Here is a 27,949-nt window from a genome sequence, read left to right on the forward strand (position 1 = left end):
ACTTTAGAAGAAAGATCTTCTGTGCATCCACCTGGGCCATTTGGTGTCTTACTCCTCCTGCTCCTGCTCCCTGCAGAGATGCCCCCTAGTTCCCAGCTCCCTGTGCTCAGGGTGAGGGCACCTGATCAGGAGGCAAAATACAAACCCAGGCCTATGTCCTTCGCCTATGCGTCCCTGGGGAGAAGATCCTCACCTATGCCCTTAGTGTTGGTGGAATGGATGGATGAATGAATGAATGAGTAAATGAATGAATGAATGAATGAATGAAGTCTAATAGATTAATGTGGGTGAACAGGCTCTGGAATTGGGGTAAGGTCCACAAGGCCCATACCCAGTTGCCCCCTCTGAGCCTGCTGAGTCTGGCTGACCCAGGGACATGGCTGTCTCCTTCCTCGTCTTCCTTCCCATGCTGGGGCTCCCCTGCGGTCAGTGTCTGGGGATCTGGCGGATCACAGCCATGTTCACAGAGATGTGGACTGAGTAATCTTTTTGCTTCCTTCTGTCCCAGGTGTCCTCTTCCAGGTACAATTGCAGGAGTTGTGCTCCACGGTGGTGCGGCCCTCGCAGACCTTGTCCCTCACCTGTGCCATCTCTGGGAACAGTGTCTCCTGCAACAGTGCCACTTGGGACTGGGTCAGGCAGCCCCCAGGGGAAGGGCTCCAATGTCTGGGAAGGACCTACTTCAGGTACAAGTGGTACAGAGAGTCCGTGCCATCTGTCCAGAGTCTGTTAGTCATCGACCCTGACATGTCCAAGAACCAGTTCTCCCTGCAGCTGAGCTCCGTGACCACTGAGGACACGGCCATGTATTACTGTGCCACAGGCACAGTGAGGGGAAGTCAGTGTGAGCATTTCCTGCTGTGCCTCAAAATAGTTTTGCTCCAAGCCGAAACCAATTTGGCTCAGTGGATAGGGCATCTGTCTGCGGACTGAAGGGTCCCAGGTTCGATTCCGGTCAAAGACATGTACCTTGGTTGCGGGCACATCCCCAGTATGGATTGTGCAAGAGGCAGCTGATCGATGTTTCTCTCTCATCAATGTTTCTAACTCTCTATCCCTCTCTTTCTCTCTGTAAAAAATCAATTATATATATAACAGTGAAAAAGCCTGCTTCAATGTCGAGCTTCAGGAATTATATTTGTGATCATAAAGGGGCTCTGTCTTTCTTCTGACATAATCCAGTGACTGACAGGAATCTCACAGGAGGCTCTGATCACACATTCCTACCTGGGCAGTCCTGGGGATGGGCTGGCCCCAGGCCTATGACTTCTTCACTAAAAGGCTCCTCTTGGCCTTGAGCACCCATCCATAGTTCATGTGCTTCTGGTTGACACACCTGTGACACCAGCATGACCACCCTCAGGAGAGCACCTCCTGGTAACTGTCCTAGCACCCAGTCCCCAACTGGTTCCCTCTCTCCTCCCTGTCCCTTCCACACCTTCCCTCCTTAACTTCAAATCCACAAATGCAGCTGCAAATGGTTATTCTTCATGCATTTGAGGTCTTGCTCTCCAACAGTTGTCAGTTTGGCTCCAATAACATCTTATAAACATTCTCTCATGTTTTTACATTTCTTACATCAACATATTGTCTTCTCTTCATTTACAACATACGTTCATCCCTGTTTCTTTCCCTTGTGGAGATGGAAGTGCACACAATTACTGAACACCTGCGAGCTCGCCAAGATGAGGTCTAAAGGGTTCCCGTGGGTTGGAGGGAAAACAAGTTTGCTTTGGTTGTCTTGGAAGTAAGGTTCCCTTCCTTAGGAACGAGGCCTCCCCAGCTGTGCCCATCTACCCCTGTGAACACGTTTCCAGGATCCCTTTGGCTGTTGAATTTGCATAACGTCCACAGCTTAAGTGAACCATGTAGAATTCGCATGCCCAAACCTGAGGAGTAGTTTTTAAGAGTTTATCTGAGCTGAACCTGAGAAAGTTGCAAGAAAGCAGAACCTCAGATGCCCTGAGAACGCCAGGGTCAGAGTTGCTCCCAAAGCTTCTCTGGCACATGTTTGGGATTGAGGAGGTGAGAGGGAGCAGGCAGAGCTGGATCTCAGGACACTTAACAAGAGTGTTCCCCTAAGAGCGGGTATGGCTTGTTGTAAAGGAGTGTTGACCTGATGCTCAAGAACTATTGGCAAAACAGGCTTTAGACAAAGAGAAGCCTTTCCCTAAAAAGCTAAGGCCTGGGGGTGCCTCTCCCAAGATGGTCCAGTTAGGGATTCTGACCAGATCACCTTGTGAGGGGACTGGCAGCCCCTGGTCACCTGTCACCTTGTTTCTCCACAAAGTGCACAGTGGGTGGCATGTGGCACATTCGCTGTGTTGTGCGGTCCTCACCTGACTGTGCCCACTTCCAAAGCATTTTGATCGCAGCCAGGAGAAGCCCACCCCATTGCACACTGACTCCCACCCCTCTCCCTCTCAGCCTTAAAACCCCTCATCTCTGCATTTCTATTAAACCAGGACCCAGGTCTCTGAACCAGCAGCCTGGGGAGTGCGAGTTGAGTCTGAGGATGATCAGAGAGCATAGGGCTTTGGGACAAGGCATCTGCCCTGCACCCCTCATCCATCAGCCCGGTGTGGGCAGATGATGCAGTTCATGGAAAATCCTTGCCTATTGCAGCTGAGCAATGGGCTCATGATGTGTCCACAGAGCAGGTCTCCCCTCTCCACACCAAGGCCTCTGGTTTGGAGTAGGTGAGCTCGCTCAGACCTAGTGTGGGCATGGTCTCCTCTTGGGTAAAGTGAGTGGGGCCCTGGAGGCCTCACCCACAGCGAGTCCAGTTGAGCTGGCCGGGGCCTGTGCTGCATGGGGCAAAGGGAGAGCCTGTGGGACAGGGCTGTTCCAGAAGAAGAGCCGAGGACTGACTTGCAGGAGGCCCCTCTGCCCCTGAGAAGGGAGGGGCTCACCTGCCCCGAGGACAACTTGGTGCCTTCATTTCCACCCAGGGTCTTCTTCCCAAAGTCAAAGTGTTCCTATTTTATTTTTTATTCTCACCCAATTCTCACCTATTTACCATATGTTTTCCATTGCTTTTCATAGAGTAGGAGGGAAGGAAGGGAGGGAAAAAGGGAGGAAGGGAAGAAGAGAGAGAGATAGAAAAACATTGATGTGAGAGAGGCACATGGTTTGGCTGCCTCCCCATTGCCCCTTCCAGAGGTCAGGAGAGAACCTGGAACCCAGGCATGTGCCCTTGACCAATAATTGAACCCAAGGCTTTTGGTGCCAGGGCCAATGTTCCAACTGCTGAGTGATACCAGCAAAGGCTCCATTTGTGAATTAAGGAACTTCTCCCAATTTGAGAGGCTGGGAAACAGGACTTTTGCATGTGAACAACAGGGAAATTGAGCGAATTGTGTGTTTCGGGAAGGCAGCTGGGTACTTTGGACTGGGACAGCAGTTTTGACTCAGAGGCTGTAGTCACAGTGTCCAGCCCAGCCTCTCCTGCATCATCACATGTCCATGTGAGAGTTTTATGGAAGAGCTGATTGTGGAAAATGATGAAGACAATTTTTAGTCTCAAAATAAAAGCATCATTCCAAAGCAACTCTCTTTTCCAAACCCAGAAAGCAAACATGGCCCAGGGTGGGTGATGGAGAGCAAGAGGAAGCCCGATCCTCAGTACCTCCTGGGTCAGCACCCCTGGGTCCTCATCAAAACCCCAGGAAGGAGGACTCTCAATCCTGGAAGCTACCCCCAAAGGAAGGGTTCAGGGTGACCACATGTCCAGAAAGGAGGGAGGGAGGGTGGTCAGAATGAAACCCCTTGTGGCCAGCATCCTAAAGTCCTTTCCCATCTGGGTGACCCTAGGATGACAAGGTCAGGCATGCAGCCAAGTGTTCCAGCTGCACCCTTATATCCAGACTCCATGCAAATAGGGCTCTCTACTTGCTCATAAAAGAGGACCCAGCTCCACATGCTGGGAGACACCCAGAACCCGCGTGCCTGAGACAGGACCCCAGCAGCTCCACCATGGACTTGGTGCCAAGCTGCGTTTTTCTCCTGATCATTTTCCAAGGTCATTGTCAGGAGTGGGGAGCGCTGAGCCCTGTGCCTGTGCCTGTTTGTGCTTCCATGTGATTCTAAGTCTCCCTGTGTCTCTGTGTTTGCAGGTGTCCAGTGTGAGGTGCAGCTGGTGGAGTCTGGGGGAGGCTTGGTGCAGCCTGGGGGGTCTCTGAGACTCTCCTGTGCAGCCTCTGGATTCACCTTCAGTAGCTACTACATGAACTGGGTCCACCAGGCTCCAGGGAAGGGGCTGGAGTGGGTCTCACGCATTGCTAATACAGGCAGTAGCACATACTATGCAGACTCTGTGAAGGGCCGCTTCACCATCTCCAGAGACAACGCCAAGAACATGCTGTACCTGCAAATGAGCAGCCTGAGAACCGAGGACACGGCCCTGTATTACTGTGCAAGAGACACAGTGAGGGGAAGTCAGTGTGAGCCCAGACACAAACCTCCCTGAGGAGACAGCAGGGCTGGGCTTCAGGAGCTTTCCAAGACACCAGGGGGCACGCAGGACCAGCAAACCCAGGGTCTGAGCTCAGAGGCTGTTCCTGGAGGGGTTGTGCAGGCTTCCTATTGGGGTCAATGCTTTCTTCTCTCCTGTTGTCCTTGAGGCAGATCCTGCTTACTTCCTGTGTCTTTAATTAGATTCTCTGCAGGCAAAAAAAGAGGAAGTGGCTGTGTTTTCAGATCTGGTGGACTTGTCATCTGTGCGCTTCCTGTCACCATGTCCCTGGTGGTTGCTGTCCAGATTGACAAGGAAAACATTGTAGGGATTCCTGTTCCCTGAGAGAGATGTCATCCACGCTCCTGTGCAATGCTGAGTGGGGAACACAGAATCCTGACCCCAGACCAACCTGAGGGTGATGAACTTCTCCTTCAGCCCTGGGAGGAGTCTTTGAAAGCAGTTAGTCACTTGTCTCTGCACTTGGCTGTTTAGGGTCTGACTCCATGGACGCTGCTCCTTTAAGTGAGCCTGCAAGTTGGACCCAGCTCTCAGTGAGTCCTGGGATGGAGGCAGGAAGGAAGCCCAGTGACGAGGCCTGACAGCCTTGCTGGGCCCTGTTCCCCATGGGTCTCAGAACACAGTCCTATGGGACATGTCCCAACAGCTGTCCCTGTTGCCCTGGAGAATTCACCTGGATCCTGAGAAACTGCTGAAGGAGTCTTGGCCCCCACCCACCTCTGCTGTGCCTACAGGCTCCACAGATACCACCCCATCCTCACCCTCTTTCCTGTACCACCCACATTCTCACCCCATCGGGCCTGCACGGGACATCCCATGTGGCTGCGCTCTGCCCTCTCCTTCCCGCCTGGTAGGTTTTGCCTTAAATGAACCCCCAAGCCGTCCCCTCATGCCCAGCTCCTGTGCCAGGCCCTTCCTGAGAGGCCATGGCCAGGGCCACTAAGGCGACCTGAAGCCAACCTCAGCCACCCTGCTGAGCCCACGTGCAGTGCTCGTGTGTGATGTCAGGGTACAGAAGCCCCACTTGTGTCAGGTGGAGACACAGCTGACCACTGACCTCAGAGAACCTCCAACAGCTCACACCTTTGCTGAGGGAACCTCCAGGGGCCCATGAGCTACAGAACATTGTGGTAAACATGTCCATGGCCACTTGGGTCAGAAGGCAGTCAGGGAAGAGCTGGTGCCTGGTCACCTATTATGTTGCCAATGTCCCAGTGTTCAGAGCCCTGGTACACAGGGAGCTCTATGAATCCTGAAAGTGCAGCAACAGCCCAGCAGTGTGGCTCAGGGGTTGAGTATCAACCTAGGAAACAGGAAGTCACTGTGCAATTCTGAGTTAGGGCACTTGACCATGTTGTGAGCAACATCCCCAGTGTGGGGTATGCAGGAGGCAGCTAATCAATGATTCTCTGTCATCATTGATGTTTATATCTCTCTCCCTCTTCCTTCTTCTCTGATATCAATAGAAATGTATGTAAATATATAAAAGACTAAGTGTCCAAGTGACTGAACTATTAGTCAACCAGTCAATTGGTAACTATGATGGACACTGACCAACACTCAATGCAGGAACTGCCCCATGGTGGTCAGTACACTCCCACAGCCAACCTTCTGTGGCTGGCCAACCTCCCATGGTCCCTCCCCCAGGCCAGCCCCCACTATGACTGGGCAAAATAGCCCTGATTGGCACTGATCACAGGCCAGGCCAAGGGAACCCACCTGTGCATGAATTTGTGCACCACACCTCTAATTAATAAATAAATGAAATTTTTGCAGGTTGGATTTGCAGTATGAAAATATATGGGAGGCAACTGAACAATTTTTTTTCTCTCTCCTCTCATTTCCCTCTAAAAATCAATGAACATGGCCGAGACCGGTTTGGCTCAATGGATAGAGTGTCGGCTTGGGCACTGAAGGGTCCCGGGTTCGATTCCGGTCAAGGGCATGTACTTTAGTTTCAGGCATATCCCCAGTAGGGGGTGTGCAAGAGGCAGTTGATCGATGACTCTCTTTCATCAATTTTTCTAACTCTCTATCTCTCTCCCTACCTCTCTGTGCAAAATCAATAAAAAATATTAAAAAAAGAAAAGAAAAAAAAAGAAACACTATTAAAAAATAATAAAAAATAAAATAAAAATCAATGAACACATCCTCAGGTGAGGACAAAGAAAAGAAGATGCAGCCAGGCTCTTGTGGCTCAGTGGTTGAACATTAACCCAGGCCCCAGGTGGTCACCTGCCAGTGGTCTTGATACAGCATCTAGAAGGGTTCAGAAATATGGAAAAGGGTCTGTGTATACATTAAATTAGAGTCCAGAGATGAAACACAATTTTGAAAGGCCTATTGGGGAGTTAGAAAAATTTAGCTAAAGAAACTAAATTCTCCTTGTCTCAGGCACCCTTGCTATTTATTAACACAAATTGTCCTAAGGCAAGGTAGTGACATATACAACAAAGGGTAGGGTTTCGAATACACAGAATTCATTGTCAGATTGGAAGAATTTGCCTATGGCTCTTCAGGTGTTTGGCTATTAGGAGGTAATAACATGTATATTAAGATGCCTTTAGCTGTCTGGCAGCAATCATTTTAGGCATCCTTTTCAGGTTTGAGGAAATTCCCTCAGCCATCTCTCCATGATTCATCCCTGCTGACATGCTGAATTTGGCTTCTGGCAATCACCAGATAAATTCCTATTCAGGGTACATGCCTGGGTTGCAGGTTTGGTCCCCATTGTGGTTTGTGCAGAAGGCAACCCAACCACGTTTGTCTCTCTTGATGTTTCTACATCTCTATTCCTCTCCCATTCCCTCTTTCTAAAATCAATTAAAAACATATTTTTAAAAGGAAGAGAGAAGTAAGGTTTTGTGGTATTTTACCTACCATGCTCTCCCCTCCCAGCATGATTGTACTTTTCTTTTTTTTTTTTAAATATATTTTATTGATTTTGTACAGAGAGGAAGAGAGAGAGAGAGAGAGCTAGAAACATCGATGAGAGAGAGTCATCGATCAGCTGCCTCTTGCACACCCCCTACTGGGGATATGCCCGCAACCAAGGTACATGCCCTTGACCGGAATCGAACCCAGGACCCTTCAGTCCCCAAGCCGACGCTCTAGCCATTGAGCCAAACCGGTTTCGGCTGTACTTTTCTTTTTTATAAATGCAGCAACAAACTTGTTTGTGCACACACCATCAAAGGATAGTAGTCTTCTGTCAAGTACAATAGATAAGATCAGAATCTTATGCAGATGATTGGGGACCTACTGCCATGGGGAGACTTGCCTAGTTGCCTTCAGGTGTTGTTGGGTCTATTTACCTGACATTTCAGCAGGCATTTCCAACGGGTTTATCTCCTCCTGGGCTTGCTGTTCTGATTCTTTATGTTGCAGAAGCTTCTGTCCCAGGTAGTTCATCCAGGTACTTTCCTACTAAGCATAATATGTCATATTCCTTGTTGCCAGAGGCTATGGCCTTCAGCTCTGACAGGAGATTGGCTAACTGGCTCTTCAACAACAGGAATGACTCTAAAGAATCTGCTCCATTATATCCAGACTCCATACAAATGAGGCTCTCCTCCTGACCACAAAGGAGGGCCTAATTGGGCATGTTTGGGAGACACCCAGAACCCAAGTGCCTGAGACAGGACCCCAGCGGTTCTACCATGAACCTGGTGCCATGCTGCATTTTATTCCACTTCTCAAGGTCATTCTCAGAAGTGGGGAGTGCTGAGACCTTTGCCTGTGCTAGTATTTGCTTCCATGTGATTCTAAGTCTATCTTGTGTATCTGTGTTTGCAGGTGTCCAGTGTGAAGTGAAGCTGGTGAAGTCTGGGGGAGGCTTGGTGCCACTGGGGGTCTCTGAGTTGTACCTGTGCAGCTTCTGGATTCACCTTCAGTTACTACTGGATGATCTGGGTCAGCCAGGCTCCAGGGATGGAGTGGGTCTCAAACATTATGGTGATAGTAGTATCACATATTATGCTGCCTCTGTGAAGGGCGGATTCACCATTTCCAGAGACAACACCAAGAACAAGCTAACTCTGAAAATGAGAAGCCTGAGAGCCAAGGTCACAGTCATGTATTACTGTGCTAGAGACACACAATGAGGGGAAGTCAGTGTGAGCCCAGACACAAATCACCCTGAGGAAGACAGCAGAGCTGGGCTGCAGGGGGCGCTCATGGCACCAGGGGGTGTTCAATGCCAGTAAGTGGTACTCAAAACACCTGGGTGGATTCAGGACTCACTACACACAGGGATCTAGCCCAAATGCAGGTGCAGGAAGAGGTCAGAGGCATTTCCTTTACAAATTTGTTTTCTCTTCATGAATATAAAGAAAATGATGAACCTCCAGGAGCTCTGTTTAACCAGTTGCCACTGACTTGCCATTCCTTGGATCCAGGCCTCAAAGATCAGGGTGTTTCCACTCTGCAGTGACAGGCATGGGCAAGAGGCTGATACTCTTACAACCAGCAGAACCACTGTGGCCTCATCTACTGTGACCTCACCCACTTTGGCCTCACCCATTGTGACCTCACCCACTGTGGCCTCACCTATTGTGACTCCACTCACTGTGATCTCATCTACTATGGCACTGGTACAGAATTTAACAAGTAACCAAAAAATATAGAGGAGTCCTTGGAGATATGAAAAATCCTTTTATTTTCAGAGGTTTCACATGCACACTCAGGGGAGCCTCTTTCCAAATCCTGTGCCCACCAATATGGAGGTAGCCCTCTCATTATATCCTTTGGTTTCTTTGTCCTCCAAATATGGATGGGACTTCCAGACCTTTCTCAGGAATTACAAAAAGCCCATGTGTTGGGATGAGGACCATGAGACCAGACATAGAGGCCTGGCCTGGCACCAGCGCTGATAACTCCCTCTGGAGTTTGTATATAGTTTCACGGTTTATGGCCTCTGTAAAATGGGAGTATTTATGTACACAGGTCTTTCAGGACCAGATAATTAAGGAAGAGGCAGTGACTAGACTATAGGCTAACAGGAATGTGCATTAGGGATACTGATTAACTAAGTACAGAGTCAGGCTGTTAGTCGCCCCCACCCTCAAATGTCTTATTTTCCTCATTACCCCCCTTTTTCCTCAAGCTGATTTTCAGCCTTGGGGATCCAATAGAAGACTCAGAGCTAAAGAGCTGGGTGTTCAGCAGCTCAAGTCTTTTTCATCTTCATCACCCAATGGATTGGAATGGCAGACAGAGATCTAGTCTGGAGGAACAACTGGGTCTTCAGGGCTTACTGATTCTATCTCTATCAGCTGTTCTAAAACCTCTTGGCTTTCTCAGAGAAAGAGAGAGTCTATACAGATTCCTTCATTCCCAGCCTCAGAGCACTTGGAGTGGTGAGAAGCATGTCTCAGGGTCCCATCTATTTCCTTCCCACTTGGCCCTTCGTCCTTGCTCTGCTCATGTCTGTTTAACTGCCGCACACATCCCCTCAATAATCCGGGCTCTGAATCCTTTCAGGGAAAATGAGCATCACTTCCATTTTCTGACTACTTCCAGGCTGAGAAGAGATGGAGTTTTCTTTCAGAGCCCAGAGATTCTTGCTCTCTGTCAGAGGGATGATGAGGCCTGGGCACAGAAGAAGGTGGGCTTGTGACCTGGTGGAGACAAACTGTATTATAAAATTTACTATTATTGAGCAATTATAATAGCAAGAATTACAACAAATGGTCTGGTGGAAGGGAAAGGAAACATTGCAGCTCTAACAATTTCCTATTGAAATAAAAATTTTCTCCTTAAAATCACCCTTATGTTTATTAAAGAGCCAAATTAAGACCAATTTATCTATTGCATTCGATTTGGCCTGAATGTTTGCATTAAGTCAACAAAAATGGTAACTGACCACCTTGGCTAGAATTTCAGGATTGAATCTCAGTGTGCCCCGTAGGACAGGGAAGCCAAGCCATCCAGCTGCCCTGAGTCCTGCCGGCAGTATCTGCTGGGCTAGGGGAATTCCTCACCTGCAGAGGCTCCACCCAGGCCTGCCCCTTGGTCTTCAAGGCCCATCTCAGCAGCCCTCCTACTTGTTGTGGCCTAGAGTGCAGGGGATTCCACAGGGACACAGAGGCACCCTCATTGCTCCCCTTCCACTCTGACCAGCCACCAGCGATGGTAGGGGCCTGAGGCTCCAGCACCATCCATTTTCAGGGCTACCAAGCAGGATACAAGGCTTTCTTTGTGGCCCTCTGATTGGCTTCAAGTCTGCAGAGTCCAGAGAGGATTCTTAAAACATGGCATTGCAGTCAAAGTTTTCAGTCAATAAAACCACCACTTGAAACCAGTCTTATTGAATGTATGCAAAGAAATGCATTGCCCTGTTCATTCATTAAGAATTGCCAAATTTGCCGAAACCAGTTTGGCTCAGTGGACAGAGCATTGTCTGCGAACTGAAAAATCCCAGGTTTGATTCACGTCAAGGGCATGTACCTCTCTCATTGACGTTTCTAGTTCTCTATCCCTCTCCCTTCCTGTGGAAAATCAATAAAATATATTAAAAAAAAAAAAAAAAAAGAATTGCCAAATTTCAGAGGGATAATATAGGGAGAAAAATATACTGACCTACTTTAAGGATTTCTGATTTTCCTTGCCAGTCCTTTCCATAGACTCTTCAGAAGATGTAACTTTTTTTCCAAATGCATTCATCTTGTTGCCCAACTCAGCCTGCATAGCTTACTCCCTTATGTAATTTCAAGTATATTGTATTGGTCTAATTTAATTAAAAAACATTTCTTTTTAGGGAGAGAGAATAAATCTTTATATGACCTCAGGGCCCTCAGGGTGTCACAAAACTGTCTCTCACTTAAGTTCATGAAATAGCTCATTAAAAATAACTGTCAAATATACCCAATTTAAAGTTTATCAAAACTTAAACCAATGGCAGCTGGCAACTCAGAGGTCAGGGAGAGGCTGTGAGTGGGGAGGAGGTGAAAGGAGATTGTGTGGATATGTGTAGTGTGTGTGTGTGACTGAATGAGGGACAGTTAAATCTGGCAGGAGTGGCAGGGGCTGGCATAGCAGGCTGTCATGGACAGGGAGTATCTACCACTAAGGCGGGCACTTCCCAGGCTGTGAAGCTCAGGCACAAAGCTCACAACATCTTAAAGGGGAGAGCAGCATGTACTCTGAACTCATCAGCACCACCACCAAGAAAGGCCTTGGACACTGCCCACGACCCTGTAGCCACTCCAGTCAACATCTTGCTGCTCTTCTTGCAGAATGCGGACTCTGGACTTCCTTCTCCAAGGATGCATGGCTCCCTCAGCAGTAAATGCAACTTTTCCCCCTCTTCAGCTGCCGACCTCCGGACACCACAGTCTCTTTTCCATAGCACAGCCCTCCTGTGCACACTGCCCCACAAGCCACTCTTGGGTGCTTCTGTGAGCCCCTACTGGACACAGTCTTATCTAAAGAAGGGCACACTGCCTCAGCAGTAGAAATTCTGAATTCCCCCTTCCCAGCTGCCTTCCCCTAGACATCTTAGTCATGCACCTTGGAACTGAGTGTGAGTGATCCGCATTGGCAAATGGACCCCGGGTGCATGTGTGAATCACCACTGTGCACACATGAGTCAAACCAAGTGTGCAAGGCCCTGACTATAGAAATTTGGATTTCGCTCACTCCTGGATGCCTGCCCACAGGCACCTCGGTCATGCGGATGCAGTACAAGGGTCACTCTAATTGCACTGCCCTAGCAAACAGCTCCTGGGTGGCTCTGTAAGCTACTGCTGGGCATGCACAAAGTCAACCAAGGAAGGGCACAAGGCTCTAGCAGCAAAAACTCAGTCTTCCTCCTCCATAGCTACCAACCTCCAGACACCAATCACCCTTTTCCATTGTGTAGGCCTCCTGAGCCCCCACAAATGACAGGCAGCTCCTGAGTGCCTCTGTGACCCCAAAGGGGATGTAGCAATCAACTAAGGGTGCAAGGCAGCAAAAATTGTGACATCCCTCTCCCCAGCTGCTTACCTCCAGATACTACAGTATTCCCTTTCAGGACTACTGAGCCTTCTGCCCCTATAGGTGGCTCCTGGGTACCTCCTTGAGCACCTGCTGGGGCGCTCACATCCAAACAAGGATGCACAGCCCTAGCAGTATAAATGCGAACACCCGCTTCAGATACTGTGGTCACGTGCTGCCTACCTTCAGATACTGTGGTCACGTGGTTTTTGCATGCAGGTCACCTGAGGCCACCACTCAGGGGGTGACTCCCAGATGCCTCTGTTAGCTGCCATTAGGCACACTTGTATCCAACCAAGGGTGTAAGGCCCTGGCAGAAGAAACTCAGACTTCTGCCTTCTTAGCTGCCACCCTCTGGTCATTTCAATTGCACCAATCCAACACACAAAACTTCTGAGACCACTGCCCTGGCAGGCTGCCACTATGTGCTTCTCTGAGCTGCTGGAAGGCACAACTCTGCTGGCATCCACTCCCTGAGGTAGCGACTCTCCAGCACATGGGTGAACTGAGCCTACTACCACAGCAGACAGATCCTGGGGACCTCTCTAAGCAGCTACTGTGTGTGCATATCCAATCAAAGGCACACATATCCTGAAACAAAACCTGGGAATTCTCCTTCCATGGGGCCAGTGACAAATCACAACCACTCTGATCCAGCATGTGGGTGTCACAAGAACACACCCCTTGCAGACAGCTCTTGGGCCTCTCTGTGAGCTTCCACTGGAAGTGTGTCTATCCAAACAAAGGCACACAGCTCTCTCAACAGAATCTACAACATCTACCTCCAAGCTACTTACCTCTGGCCAGGTTGGTGAGTTACTCAGACCTTGCCTACCTAGACAAGGTCATATTGCTTCAGCCATTGACTCTGAGATTACCACATCTACAGCTGCTGGATCTTGAACTCCCGCTTTGGCCAGAGGCCCATTGCTTCAACCACAGACTATGAGACACTTTTCCCAATAGTCATGGACTCTAGGCCTCTTCTATTGAGTTTCAGAGTAACAGTAAATCCAACAAGAGTTATACCATACTGGCCAAAGTCACAGTACCTGAGTTTCATGATCCAAGACTACTTCCTCCCAGGCCATGGTCTCTGGGAAACCACAATGAGTACATACCAGTGAGACCACAGACAACCTTTTCCAAAAGAGCCCCAACCATGGGAATATCCAAAACCACTTGCACAATGAAGCCAGGGGTAAGTCACATTACCAATCTGTGATGAGACTTCATCCATAAATAAGAAACTAACATTCAAGATCAAACTAAATTAAGACAACCCAGATAACTCAAGTAGGGAGTTCCACTAGCTCACCAAACATGGGAGACATAAGAGACCACACCACTAGCACCACCCCTAAAAGAACCTGGGTAACAAAGAAATTGTATATAAGACACAGAAACAATTAAAACATTACAGCAGAAAATGGACACACACACACACACACACACACACACACCTGTTGGCACATTTATTTTTCTCTACCATTTTTCTGTTTTGATTTAAATAATTTCTGTTCATATTTCTTTTTCTTCCCTTCTGCTTGATTTTAGGTAATTTTGATTTTCCTCTTCTATTTCTTTTTAAAAAAATATATTTATTGTTGAGAGTATTACTAATGTTCCCCCTTCTCTCTCAGGACTACTTTCATTGTGGCCCATAGATTTTAGATTGTTTTCATTATCATTTGTGTCCAGGATGCCTTTTATTTCTTCTTTGATGTCTCACTGGCAACTCAAGCATTATTTAATAGCATGCTGCTTAGCCTTCAAGTGTTTGATTTTTTTCATTATTTTTATTGTAGTTGATTTCTAATTTTAGGCCATTGTGATCTGAGAAGATGCTTGTTATGATTTCTATCTTTCTGAATTTGAAGAGACTTTGCCTGTGTCCAAATATCTTTGAAAATGTCCCATGTGCTCTCGTGAAGAATACATATTCTGTGGTGTTGGGGTGAAATATACTAAAGATATCAATTAGGACCATCTGATCGAGTGAGTCATTTAGTCATTGCTGTTTCTTTTGTTGTTGTTTTTTTGTTTACAGGATTTATACAGTGGTGTCAATGGGGTATTAAAGTCCCCTACTATGACTGTATTGCTATTGATTTCTCCCTTGATATCTTCCAGAATTTGTCTTATGTATTTGGGTGCTCCTGTTTTGGGTGCATTTATGTTGATTAGAGTTATATCTTCTTGTTCAATTGCTCTCTTTAGTATTATATAGTGGTCTTTCTTATCTCTTGTTATGGCCTTTACTTCAAAATCTATTTTGTCTGATATAAATGTTGCAACCATGTTTCTTTCTCATTTCCATTTGCTTGAAAAATATTTTTTCTATCCCTTCACTATCAGTATGTATGAATTCTTTCTTCTGAGATGGGTCTCTTGAAGACAGCAAATGTGTGGGTCATGTATTCTTAGCCACTCAATTACCCTATGTCTTTGGATTGGAGCATTTAATCCATTTACATTTAATGCTATTATTGATAAGTACTTGTTTGTTCTCATTTTTATTTTTAATGCTTGTGTTTCTTCTTGCCTTTCTTTTTCTTCTTTTTACAGTATCCCCTTTAGCATTTCTTGCATTGCTGGCTTGGTGGTAATAAACTCTCTTAGCTCTCTTTTGTCTGTGAAGCTTCAGATCCCACCTTCAAATTTGAATGATAGCCTTGCTAGGTATAGTATTCTTGGATTCAGACCCTTAGTTTGCATCACTTTTATATTTCTTTCCATTCCCTTCTGGCCTGATATGTTTCTGTTGAGAAATCAGTAGATATTCTAATGAGAGATGCCTTGTGGGAACTTTCTACCTCTCTCTGGCAGCCCTTAAGATTCTGACTTTGTTGTTGATGTTTGCCAGTTTAATTATGATGTGTCTTGGTGCCAGTCTTTTGAGGATCATCTTGTTTGGGATTCTACAAGCTTTTTGGACATGTGTAGTTCCTTTCTTGACAATATCAGGGAAGTTTTCTGTCATTATTTCTTCAAACAAGTTTTCTATTCCTTTTCTCTGCTTCTGGTCCTTCTGGTATCCCCATTATGTAGATGTTGTTTTGTTTTGGGTGTTCCAAAGCTCCCTAGGGTCTCCTCCAGCTTTTTAAGTTTTCTTTTCAGTTGCTGCTGTGTTTGTGTGTTTTTTCTTACCTTTTCTTCTAACTCACTGATGTGGTCCTCAGCCTCTTCTAGTTTACTGTTTAAGTCTTCCTTTGTATGCTTTATTGCTGCTACATTGTTCTTCATTTTCCACTTGGTTTCTTTTCATGTTGCTGACATTCTGATTCAGCTCCTTATAAGTCATATTGGGAGTTGTGATCTATTTGTTTTCCACCCATTTCAGCATCTGAATTCTTTCTCTGACATGTTACTTGCCTCCATTTCATTTAATTCCGTTTCTGGTGATTCCTTGTTTTCTTCAGAAATTGTGTGGGGGTTTTTGTGTGTTTGTTTGTTTTGTATCCACATTTTCTGCTGTAATGTTTTAATTGTTTCTGTGTCTTAGATGCAGTTACCCAGGTTCTTTTAGTGGTGGTGTTAGTGGTGTGGTCTCTTATATCTCCCAGGCTTGTTGATTTCGTGGATCTCTCAAGTTGAGCTATTTGGGTTGTCTTCATTTAGTTAGATCTTGAATGTTAGTTTCTTATTTATGGATGAAGTCTCATCACAGATTGGCAATGTGACTTACCCCAGGTTTTGTTGTGCAAGCTGTTTTGGATATGATCATGGTTGAGGCTCTTGTGGAAAAGGTTTTCTGTGGTTTCCCTGGTATATGCTCATTGTGGGTTCCCAGAGTCCACAGCCTGGGAGGAAGTAGTCTTGGGGCATGATGCTCAGGTACCATGAATTTGGCCAGTGTGGTATGACTCTTGCTGGATTGGATGTCATTCTAAAACTCTGCAGGAGAGGACCAGACCCCATAACAATAGGGAAGGTGTCTCATATTCTGTGGTTGTGGTAATGGAACTCTGGCCAATATGATTTTTTTTCTTTGAATCATAGGGGTGGGTTCAGGATCCAGCAGCTGGGGATATGGAAATCTCAGTCACTGGCTGAAAAATGTGGCCTTTCCCAGAGAGGCAAGGTCTCAGTAATTCACTAACCTTGCCAGAGGTAGGTAGTTTGGATATAGATGTTGTGGATCCTGTGGAGGGAGCTATGTGCCTTTGGTTGTATAGGCAGATGTGGAAGCTCACAGAGGGGCCTAGGAGTTGTCTTAAAGGGGTGTGTGCTCATGGGGCCCACATGCTGGATCAAAGTGATTGTGGTGTGCCACTGGCCCCATGGAAGGAGAATTCCAAGTTTCTGCTTTGGGGTCAGTGGCTTTCTTCTCCAGGAGTAAACACCCTCCTCAAAGACTCACTGCTCCTCCCCTCTGAGCCTTACATTTCCTTTTACACAACGCCTTAGAGTAGGGGTGTCGAACTCAATCAGAGAAGGGGCCAAAATCTAAAATCCAGCCTAAATCGCGGGCCGACTGGTTTACTGAACAGTCATAAACTCTCATTGTGATGGAAACGCAGCGGAGTGCAGTGATGACAGCGCGGTGCGGGCCACATTGCAAGGCCTGGCGGGACGGATTTGGCCCCCGGGCCTTGTGTTTGACACATGTGCCTTAGAGGAAATCAATTACTTCTCTGCCCCATTGATCAGTCAGAAGGAGCCCTTAATGTTGCCTTTGGTCTCCTCCTGGAGACATGGCCATGTCAAGGAGGCCATGGGGGTGTCATTGGGCAGTGACCAGAGAAATGTTATTGCAGCCCCAGCAGCCAATAGCCTCAGCCATGCTAGCACAGGGGCAGTCTTCTGTCAGGAGTTTTCTGTGGTTAAAACACACAAGAGTTTTAATCTCACAGAAAGGAGTTGGCAAAACTGCGCTGTATTTTGAATTTTTAGAGGATAAGAAAATAACATCTAAAATAAATAATACATGGAATAAGACTAACACTGCTGATTAAACATAAGTGAACTTAAAGAAGTGTAATGGGAACTCCCCAAAATAGAACACAGAACTAATTTTCCAAAAAATAGTCAATTGTCAGGAATGTAAGAGACAATAAAGCTGTCAAATCTATATAAAAGTATTGGGAATCCCAGAAAGAGGAGAGAGGGGTGCCAAGTAAAATGTTTGAAGAAATTATAGCAAATAGTTTTTCAGAATTTGATGTAAACTATAAAGAGATCTAAGGACACCAAAATACCCCAAGAAGAATGAAAATAAACAACATTAAATCAAGGCACAATAAAGTCAAACTCATGAAAAAGATAAAATGCCTAAGGTAGCAAAGAAAAAAACCACACATAAGTAAAGGAACAAGATTAATAGAAGCATCAAGGTGACATGAAAAACAGCAGATAAGGGGACAGAACTGAGTTCTTGTGGAAAACCGTCCACAGACACACAGCTTTCACAGAAGTGCAGCCGCAGGAGGAACTGGGCAGCAGCACTGGTCACCCTAAATCCCCTGTGACTGGAGGGGCCTCATGTGTTTGCTCTTTGACTTGATCACAGGAAAATGAAACCTGCCTCTTTAGGACAGGAAATAGTTTTGCACCTGGAAGCCAGGAGCCACCTGAAGTCTGGCTGCCCCATTCATCCCAAAAATGTGTGGAGAGGGTGCCCCCTAGTGGTCACACTTCAGAGATGGTTCCAAAATCCCCATAAAACACACTGGGCTTTTAAACTTGAAAAGACATTGAATCTTACTTGCATTTTAGAAGGACAAGAAGGAGGAAATCCCTGTCTCTTCCTGGCACCTGGGAAAACGGACTTTTCCCTAATTGAGGTTTGTGTTTCCCTCAGCCCTCATGGGACCTGACCAGCTGGCTTCTGTAGGGTCCCCACAGGGAGGCCCACTATCAGCCTGCAGTTGAGGGGGTCTGGTGGTTCTTCCTCTTTAAGGCTCTGGACTGGAGAGAGGCTCCAGCCCAGCTCTCCATGGACCCATGTACCATTGGCACCTGGGGCTGTCCTTCTGGGTGCCTCTCCATCCTAGTTCCCCTCATCCCAGCAACACAGAAAACCCAGGTCTGTTGGTCCACATGGCAGGACTCTAGCTGCCTGCATACTGTGCTGGGGCCTTCACAGTGTTAACTCGATGTGGTTGGAGGGGCGGGGCCTAGCCCCTGTAGCTCAGTGGATAGAGCTTCAGCCTCTGAACTGAGGTATCCAGGACTGATGGTCCATGGCTGAGGGTTTCCAGATTTGATTCCCATCAAGAGCACGGACCTCAGTTGCAAGCTGGACCCTGGGTGCAAGAAACAACTAATCAATGTGTCTCTATCAGCTCTCTGACTCCCCCTCCCTTCCATGATCCCTAAAAATAAGTGTAAAATATCCTTGAGTGAGGATTAATTAAACTAAGTAAAAGAATTTTATTTTATTTTTTTAAATGAAAGAAGAAAGAAGGAAAGAAAGAGAAAGAGAAAAAAAAGAATAGAGAAGGAAAGGATAGGAAAAGAAAGAAAAGGAAAGGAAAGGAAAGGAAAGGAAAGGAAAGGAAAGGAAAGGAAAGGAAAGGAAAGGAACGGAAAGGAAAGGAAAGGAAAGGAAAGGAAAGGAAAGGAAAGGAAAGGAAAGGAAAGGAAAGGAAAGGAAAAGGAAAGAAAAGAAAAATATAAGAAAAAGAGGTAATCCCAGAGCCTGGCTGGTGTTGCTCATTGATTGAGCATCAACCTATGAACCAAGAGGTCATGGTTGGATTCCTGGCCAGAGCACAGGCCTGGGCTACTGCTTGGATCACCAGTGGGGGCGATTCCCAGCCAACCAGTGGAGGAGTCTCTGTCATCATTGATGGTTCTATCTCTCTCTCCTCCTTTCTCTCTGGAGTAAATAAGTATATATATTAAAATAAGAATAAAAATGGAAAGGAAGAGAGAAGTAAGGCTTTGTGTTGTTTGACCTGTCCTTTCCCCTCCCCTCCCCAGTGTGACTGCACTTTCCAAGTGGTGGTGGCCAGTTTCACAGAAGGAACAAGTGACTACAGTCCCAGATTCCTGTGTTTGTCTGTCCTCACCTGCCTGGGGCTGTGAGAGGATGTACACAGGTGGCTGCTCTCCTCTGAGAAGGGAGGTGCTCACCTGCCCCCAAGGATGACTTCTTGGTGCCTCGGCATTCTGCCCAGTGTTTTTCTTCGAGAGACATTGTTATATTGTAAACCAGAAGACACCTTAATCAATGAGACAAATTTATTTGGAGTCCTGTTCATTTCGCTAGTGCTAGCAGGTCCAGAGGAAATTTTCCTTCTCAAATTCTGCGCCCCCCATTGAGGAAGTCTTCCCTATTTATTCTTTTTCCTGCTCTTTGTCTCCCAAATTTGAAATGAGACTTCTGGACCTTCTGAGAAAAAGTCCTCTGTGTTGGAACGGGTCCCTGAGACCATATCTCAAGGCCTGGCCAGGCGCCAGCACTGACAACTCTGTCCGCAGCATAGTTTATGGCCTCTCTGGAATGGGGAGTAGTCTTATTTTAACCCTAGTGTTTAAGAAAGCAAATGTTTACAGAAGCCAGAACAGCAGGGTTAAATTTTAAACAGCAGTTTTTACCCCAAAATGGAGGTTACTATGCTTCAAAATCACATTCCATTTTTTATCATTCTTTTGTAATTATTTAATTTTAATTTTAATTGTTTTTCTTTGTTAATCCTCACCCAAGGTTATTTTGCCATTGATTTTTAGGGAAAGTGAAAGGGTCGAGGAGACACAGAGAGAAACATCAATGTGAAAGAAAAACATCGATTGGTTGCCTCCTTCATAAGCCTGCCACCAAGGTAAGTGCCCTTGACCTGAATCAAACTCGGGACCAGCAGACTGATGCTCTGTCACCTGAGCCATGCCAGCCAGTGCTCCTTTTAGACACTAACAGCCAGGAAGTTTACAGAAATGTGAACTGGTGACATGAAGAGACATTTTGAGACAGAGGTTGGGGCCTCAGCATCCAGCCCAGCCTCTCCTGACTGGTCAAAAGTGAACGTTAGAGTTTTGTGGAAGATGTGATTGGGGGAAACAAAAGATAATCTTTCAAAGGCAAAGTAAAAGCATCATCCCAATGCAAATTCTTATTGCAAAGCCCAAGAAAGGCCCAAGACTTGTGATGGAGACCAAGAGGAAGCCCATTCGATAAGTCTCTGGGGTCAGCACCCCTAGATCCTCATCAAAACCCCAAGGAGAGAGGACTCTCAGTCCTGGAAGCTGTCCCCTAAGGAATGGGGTCAGAGTGACCAGCTGTCAAGAAAGGAGGAGGGAGGGTAGGACAGGATGGGACTCCTTGTGGCCAGCATCCTTGAGTCCTTTCCATCTGGGGTCACCCTAGGATGACAAGGTCAGGTCCCAGCTGCACCTTATATGCAGACTCCATGCAAATGGGGCTCTCCTCCTGCTCATAAAAGGGGGCCCTTGCCTGGCATGTTGGGGAGACACCCAGAACCCAAGCGCCTGAGACAAGACCCCTGTGGCTCCACCATGGACTTGGTGCCAAGCTGCATTTTTCTCCTGATCATTTTCCAAGGTCATTCTCAGGAGTAGGGAGAACTGAGACCTGTGCCTGTGCCTGTTTGTGCTTCCATGTGATTCTAAGTCCACCTTGTCTCTGTGTTTGCAAGTGCCCATTGTGAAGTGCAGCTGGTGGAGTCTGGGGGAGGTTTGGTGCCGCCTGGGAGGTCTCTGAGACTCTCCTGTGCAGCCTCTGGATTCACCTTCAGTAAATACTGGATGAGCTGGGTCCGACAGGCTCCAAGGAAGGGGCTGGAGTGGGTCTCAGACATTAATAGTGATAGTAGTAAAATATACTACGCCAACTCAGTGAATGGCCGCTTCAGCATCTCCAGAGACAACGCCAAGAACATGGTGTATCTGCAAATGAACAGTCTGAGAGCTGAGGACACGGCCATCTATTACTGTACACAATAGGCGCAGTGCGGGGAAGTCAGTGTGAGCCCAAACACAAACTTTCCTGAGGGAGGCAGCATGGCAGGGTTGCAGGGAGCGTCCCGGACACCAGGGGGCATGCAGGACCAGCAAACCCAGTGTTCCAGCTCAGAAGCTGTTCCTGGAGGGGTTGTGCAGGCTTCCTACTAGGGTCAATGCTTTCTTATCTCCTGTTCTCCCTGCCGAAGATCCTGCTTCCTTCTTTGTGTCTTTAATTATTATAAATTCTCTGCAGGCAAAAAGGAGGAAGTGGCTGTGTTTCAGATCTGGTGACTTCTCCTCTGCACCCTTCCTATCACCATGTCCCTAATGGTTGATCTCTGGGTTGACAAGGAAAACATTGTAGGGATTCCTGTCCTCTCACTGAGAGAGATGTTCTCCTCCCTCCCTCACAGTGCCAAGGGGGAAATGCAGAGTCCAGGCCCCAAACCTCCCCTAAGGGTGATTAGCCCCTGGCTCCGCCCACAGAAGAGCCCTTAAGGGGCAATTAGCTACTTGCCTCTCACTGACATGGTTGTGAGAGGGCAGGGCGGGGCTAGGATAAAATTCCTGACTCCACTGTGAAGCAGGGCAGAGTTATACTCCATTGGCTGGATCCTAGCCCAATCAGGGTCAGCCAAAGCAGTGACATCACCACCTGAGTAACACCCCAGGAGTGGACGAAATTCGCTCTCCTCTGCCATTCTGCAGGCATGAGTGAGACAGAGCCCATGCTAGCATGGAAAAGGCTCTTTTGTTTATTGCATCGGACTTGGCTCCCTGGTGGTCCTCGGGGATCACGAAGTCTGGGAGTAACAGATGGGGGCTTGTCTGGGATCCCAGGACCATGAGGAACCCCATTCCGGAGAGCCTGACTGGCTGTGGTATGTGTGTGTCTGTCTGTGCTTATGTGAGCACTCTGGAAGGACATAAAACCCCTCGTGTAATTGGTGCCCAAATACGTCTGGAAAACGCGCTATTAAAACCACGGGCAGGAGGATTTAGAAGATGTTCTGACCTCCTGGGAGGGCCTCTCACTCAGCAGAGACTTGGAATATTCTCCTAGAGCACATGTGTCAAACACAAGGCCCGCGGGCCAAATCCGTCCCGCCAGGCCTTACAATGTGGCCCGCACCGCGCTGTCATCACTGCACTCCGCTGCGTTTCCATCACAATGACAGTTTATTACTGTTCAGTAAACCATTCGGCCGGCGATTTAGGCTGTATTTTAGATTTTGGCCCCTTCTCTGATTGAGTTCGACACCCCTATCCTAGAGGGACCCTCACATGAGATGGATGGAAGCCTCTCCCAGGACAAGGTGAAAGGCGTGAGCTGTTGCCTCACCTGTGGAAAGTGACGGGAGCCTTTCCCAGGTCCGAGTTTGGTATTGACGGGAGACATGGCACCCCAGAATGGAGCAGGCGAAGTGTGGCCTACATGGCAGTGCAGGACCTCCTGGCAGCTTTGGGTCAGAGGGGTCTTCCTCGGGGCTCAGTCTGCGCGTTGGAGATTGGCTGGGCAGTGGCAGCCTCGCTCGGGGAGCAGGCACCTGGGTTAATTTTGCTGGCTGCCTGGAGAAGGGGAGACGAAGCCGGGAAGCTGTTGGGGAGACACAAGCTTCCTCCTTGGGGGCCGCCTGAGTAGCGTGGCTGGGGCAGCAGTGGCAGCAGCCTTGCTCCAGGGCCTGGGCCGATGTGGCGGCATTGGTTCTGGGAGTAGAGGCCTCATGGACAAATTTCTGTGCTCTTGTAAAGGCAGGAGAGAAGTGGACCTCTCCCAAGTCTGGTTTTAAGTCTGGTTGATGTTGGGTGCCCTCTTGTTGATTGTTGTGATTTTCTGTGTTGTGGAGGTCCAGAATGGCCAATGGCAGACTCCTTCTAGTGGGTGGCCATCTTTCTATGTTGGAGGGCCACTGGTTGGCGAAAGGCCGTTGTCTGGTTTGGCTTCCACGGAGTTGGAAGACTGTTCTCAGGAGCCCTCTGTCTGTTTCTGTGTTCTTTGTAAATTTTCAACTCTCTCCCCCCCAAAGCAGGCAGGAGGTGGGGGAGGGGAGACACCTGGCGAAGCCACTCCTCAAGAAAGTTTTTGTGCATCTCGAAAAACTGTGCTCATGTAAAGTGTAATGCCCAATCGTCATAAACCCCAGACTACCAGGGAGCCGAATCCGATGCAATTGCAGAAAGCCTGTATTTATTTTGGACTAGTCCGAGCCCAGGCCCACTTACACCGGTGATGGCATGGCAGGAGAGAGAAAGAACTTAACATATCAATGGGTTTTATAGAAGGGGTGGTGCCACTACCTTGGCTGACCTGATTGGTTGGGCTAGGGCTAGGGTTCAGTTATCGGGAGCTAGCCCCGCCCAGCCCTGGCCTCTCACCCCACCCTGCCCTCTCATTTTGCCTGCTCTCTCATTCCCCCCTTGTCTTGAGACTTAACGGGCCCAATCATGGGACCATTTGTACTTCTGAAGGGTGTATAAGGTTCCTCTTTCCCGGTGCCCCGATTTGACATTTTGGGGGAGTCCAAGAAATGTGTCCAGTGGAAACACAAGACTACACAGCGGGGTCGGGAGTGTCCAGGACACAAGTGAATCTTTCCTCCCAAAAAAGTGAATGGGGTGTGGGGACTCCTGCAGCCGGAGCGGCCGCAAACAAAATTTCTAGTATCAGGCAGGTTGAGTACGCCATAACTTGAGTTTGAGGGGGTTGTCTCTGTCTCAGTCGATGCTGCATCAGTTGGCGAAGTCTTCCTGGATCGCAGAGGAGTCAACTGGCCGAACATGGATGTAGTGGACCCAGGTCGCAATGCTGTCCATTTTGAGGGCGGTGGGCATTGTCAGCACCATGATGTATGGTCCTTTCCAACATGGTTCAAGTGTCTCCAGGCAGTATCTTTTGACAAAGACCCAGTCTCCCGGCCAGTACTGGTGGGGTGTCGGGATCGGGCCAGCCTTGTAGATATCCTGTAGGCATGGCCAAATGTCCTCATGTGCCCTCTGGAGCCTTCTTAAAGAAAAAGATATTTCTTGGTTTTCAAATTCATTTAGCAGTTCTGCCTTAAGATTGGGAATGATAGGCGGAGACCTACCAAACATAATTTCATAGGTAGTGAAGCCTAGTGTATAGGATGAATTCCTCACCCGGTAAAGAGCATAGGGAAGGAGAGCCACCCAGTCCCTGCCAGTCTCCATGGTTAGTTTAGAAAGGGTCTCTTTTAATGTTCTATTCATTCTTTCTACCTGTCCTGAGCTCTGGGGCATATACGCACAATGTAATTTCCAATTTGCCCCTATAGCCTTGACTACTGCCTGTATTACCTGTGAGATGAAAGCCAGGCCGTTGTCCGATCCTATCATAGCTGGGAAACCGTACCTGGGTAGAATGCCCTTCAGTAGCTTCTTAGCAACCGACTGGGCTGTTTCATGCTTAGTTGGGTATGCTTCTACCCATCCAGAAAAGGTGTCTACAAAAACTAGAAGATATTTATAGACATACTTTCCCGGCCTTACCTCAGTGAAGTCAATCTCCCAGTGCACCCCGGACTTTGTTCCTCTGAGCCGGGTTCCTTTTCCACTTGACCCAGCCCTTGCATTTGTAAGCTGGCAAGTTTAACAGGCTGATACAATTTGATCTATTCTGGAGTCCAGTTGGTGAATTTTGATCTTAGCATGCCGGACCAAATCCTTTAGTTTCCGGGATCCTAGGTGAGTTGATTAGTGTATGTGTTTCAACATTGGGATCCCAAGCTGGTCTGGTAGCAGGAGCTTCCCATCTGGAGCATACCACCAGCCTCTAACTTCCTTGTTCGTGAGGTGGCTTTTGATTCACTCTAATTCTTCCTGGGAGTATCTGGGCTGATCCAGCAGAACTAGGTTCCCTGGGTCTGGCAATTGCAGGACCAGTGCAGGGACTGCAGTGAGGGCTACTTCTTTGGCCACCTGATCAGCCTTCTGGTTGCCCCTGGCTACAGGATTGTTGGCTTTCTGGTGTCCTGGGCATGATGGCTAACTTGGCTGGGAGCCATAAGGGAGCTAGCAAGTCGAGTATTTCTTGTTTATTTTTTATAGTCTTTCCTTCTGCAGTCAACACTCTCTCTCCTGATAGATTACCCCATGGATGTGAGCTGTGGCAAATGCATATCGGCTATCTGTAAAGACATTGAGTCATTTCCCAGCCCTAATGTCAATGCCTTTGTCAGGACAATGAGTTCTGCCCTCTGGGCTGACGTTCTAAATGGCAGAGCCTCTGCCCATAAGGTGTCAGTCTCAGTTACTACTGCCGTGCCCACGTACCTGTGCCCATTTCTCATGAAGCTGCTCCCATCGGTGAACCATGTGGCCTCTGCATCTGAGAGGGGCTGGTCCGTCAGGTCCTTCCAGAGTCCATGCACCTGTTCCAAGATCTTGGCACAGTCATGTATCGGGGCGTCTAGCTCGGGGTCAGGCAGGAGAGTTGCGGGGTTGAGGGCTGCACTAGGGTGGAACTGCACTCTGGGAGGGTTTAGGAGGAAGCACTGATAGTGAATCATGCGTGCATTACTCATCCATCTATCAGGTGGCTGTTTTAGAACTCCCTCAACCGCATGGGAGGTTGTAATCCAGATTTCCTGCCCTAGAGTTAGCTTGTCAGCATCCTTCACTAGGAGTGCTGTTGCGGCAATAATCCTCAAGCACAGTGGTCAGCCAGCAGCCACTGGGTCTAGTTTCTTAGACAAGTAAGCTACTAGAAGGCTCCAGGGGCCCAAGGCTTGAGTTAAAACCCCCTTCACTACCCCTTTGCGCTTATATACAAAGAGGTGAAAGGGCTTTGTAATGTCTGGCAGTCCCAGAGCCGGGGCGTGTAGGAGGGCCTTTTCAACTGATTAAAGGCAGCCTCCTCTTTCTCTGTCCATTCAGATGTCTTCCCCTCTCTGGTAGCTTTGTACAGGAGCCTGGTGATTTCAGCAAAACCCTGAATCCAGAGACGGCAGTAGCCGGCCGACCCTAAGAATTCTCTCACTTCTCTTTGAGAGGTGGGTATGGGTATCTTTAGGACAGTTTCTTTTCTGGAATCTGATAATCACCACTGTCCGCCCTCCAAGATGTACCCAGATAATTCACCCTTTCTCTGCATATCTGTACCTTCTTCGAGGATGCCCGATACCCCAAGGCCCCCAGGGTGACCAGCAAATCCTGGGTTCCTTGTTCACAGTCCTCAGCCGTGTTGGCAGCAATCAGGATGTCATCTACGTACTGCTCCCTTCTGTCCTCACCCAGGTCTTCTTGTAGTGCCTCATTAAAGATGGTGGGCAAATTCTTGAACCCCTGAGGCAGTCGTGTCCAGGTAAGTTGTCTCCCATAGCCCTCCTCTGGATCATGCCACTCGAAGGCAAACAAGGGTTGGCTTCTGGGTGCTGGTTACAGACTGAAGAAGGTGTCCTTTAAATCTAATACAGTATACCAGATTCTGGTGGGCACCAGGGAGCTCAAGAGAGTGTATGGATTGGGGACAGTTGGGTGTATGTTCATGACTCTTTCATTTACTTCCCGGAGGTCTTGCACCGGTCTATAGTCATTTGTGTGAGGCTTCTTGACCGGCAGTAGGGGTGTGTTCCAGGCAGATTGGCAGGGAACCAGCACCCCTAGACTCTGCAGTCTCTGGATGTGTTGCTGAATTCCCTCCCGGGCCTCCTGAGACATGGGGTACTATTTGATCCTTACCAGACCTTCTCCTGGCTTTAGCTCCACTAGGACTGGGGTCTTGTGAGCAGCTAGTCCTACCCCTCCTGTCTCTGCCCAGGCTGTGGGGAATTCTTATAGCCATCTATCCATGTTATCCCCCCTTGGGAGTACCTCCTGGTGGAGGCAGTACTCATCCTCTAGCCTCAGAGTCAGAACGTGTATGGGGTGGCCCTCGCCATTGGTGACCTGAGCCCCCCCCCTTGTCTGAAAGTTATCTGAGCTCCAATCTTGGTCAGTAAGTCCCATCCTAACAGTGGGTAGGGGCATTCCAGTATTACCATGAAGGAGTGGGTTACCCGGCCCATCCCTAAATCCACTGTTCTTCAGGTAGTCCATGAATACTATCGTTCATAATAGTTCATACCAGTTGCCCCTTGCACCCAGGACATTTTGCTAGTTAGTTTTCCTTGTGGAGTGCAGAGGACCGAATGCTACCCTCCGGTGTCAACAAGGAAGTTCACAGGGTTCCCATCCACTTTACAAGTTACCCTGGGCTCGGGGAGGAGGTTCAAACCCTGACTCCCCTAATCACTTAGTTCATCAAGCCCCAAGACCTTTACTTGGTCTGTCTTGCTCCCCTTCCCACTGCCTCTCTTAGGACATTCTTGAGCCCAATGCCCTATCTTCTTGCAGTATGCAGATTGATCCTTCTGCAGTTTCCACTTCCCTTCCCGGGAGGTCTCCTTACCCTTCTTTTGATCGTTTGCAAGCTGTCCGAGGCAGAGGTCCCCTTTCTCTAGAGGTCCCACTACGGGAGTCCGTAGTGGTAGCCCACAGGAACCTAGCCAGGTCTCGGGTCTGCCTGCGAGCCTGTTTATCTTTAGGGGGTTCTCGGTTATTGTACACCTTTTCAGCCACCACCAACATGTCCTG

The 27,949-nt window shown here is 48.0% G+C and overlaps 2 gene segments (V, D, J or C); both read left to right on the forward strand.

The window, feature by feature from the left end:
* Positions 1 to 376: 376 nt before the first annotated feature.
* On the forward strand, positions 377 to 1,381 carry LOC123651813. The segment is given in 3 exon segments: positions 377 to 425; positions 509 to 828; positions 1,364 to 1,381. Coding segments are annotated over 3 exon segments (387 nt in total).
* Positions 1,382 to 3,919: 2,538 nt separating this feature from the next.
* The window catches only part of LOC118712129, a 199,876-nt gene continuing 175,846 nt past the window's right edge, over positions 3,920 to 27,949 (forward strand). Inside the window, 2 exon segments of the C gene segment in view lie at positions 3,920 to 4,021; positions 4,116 to 4,422. Of these exon segments, the coding sequence occupies positions 3,976 to 4,021; positions 4,116 to 4,422 (353 nt within the window).

Source organism: Pipistrellus kuhlii, unplaced genomic scaffold (assembly GCF_014108245.1).
Source record: "Pipistrellus kuhlii isolate mPipKuh1 unplaced genomic scaffold, mPipKuh1.p scaffold_m20_p_83, whole genome shotgun sequence".
Taxonomy (NCBI): domain Eukaryota; kingdom Metazoa; phylum Chordata; class Mammalia; order Chiroptera; family Vespertilionidae; genus Pipistrellus; species Pipistrellus kuhlii.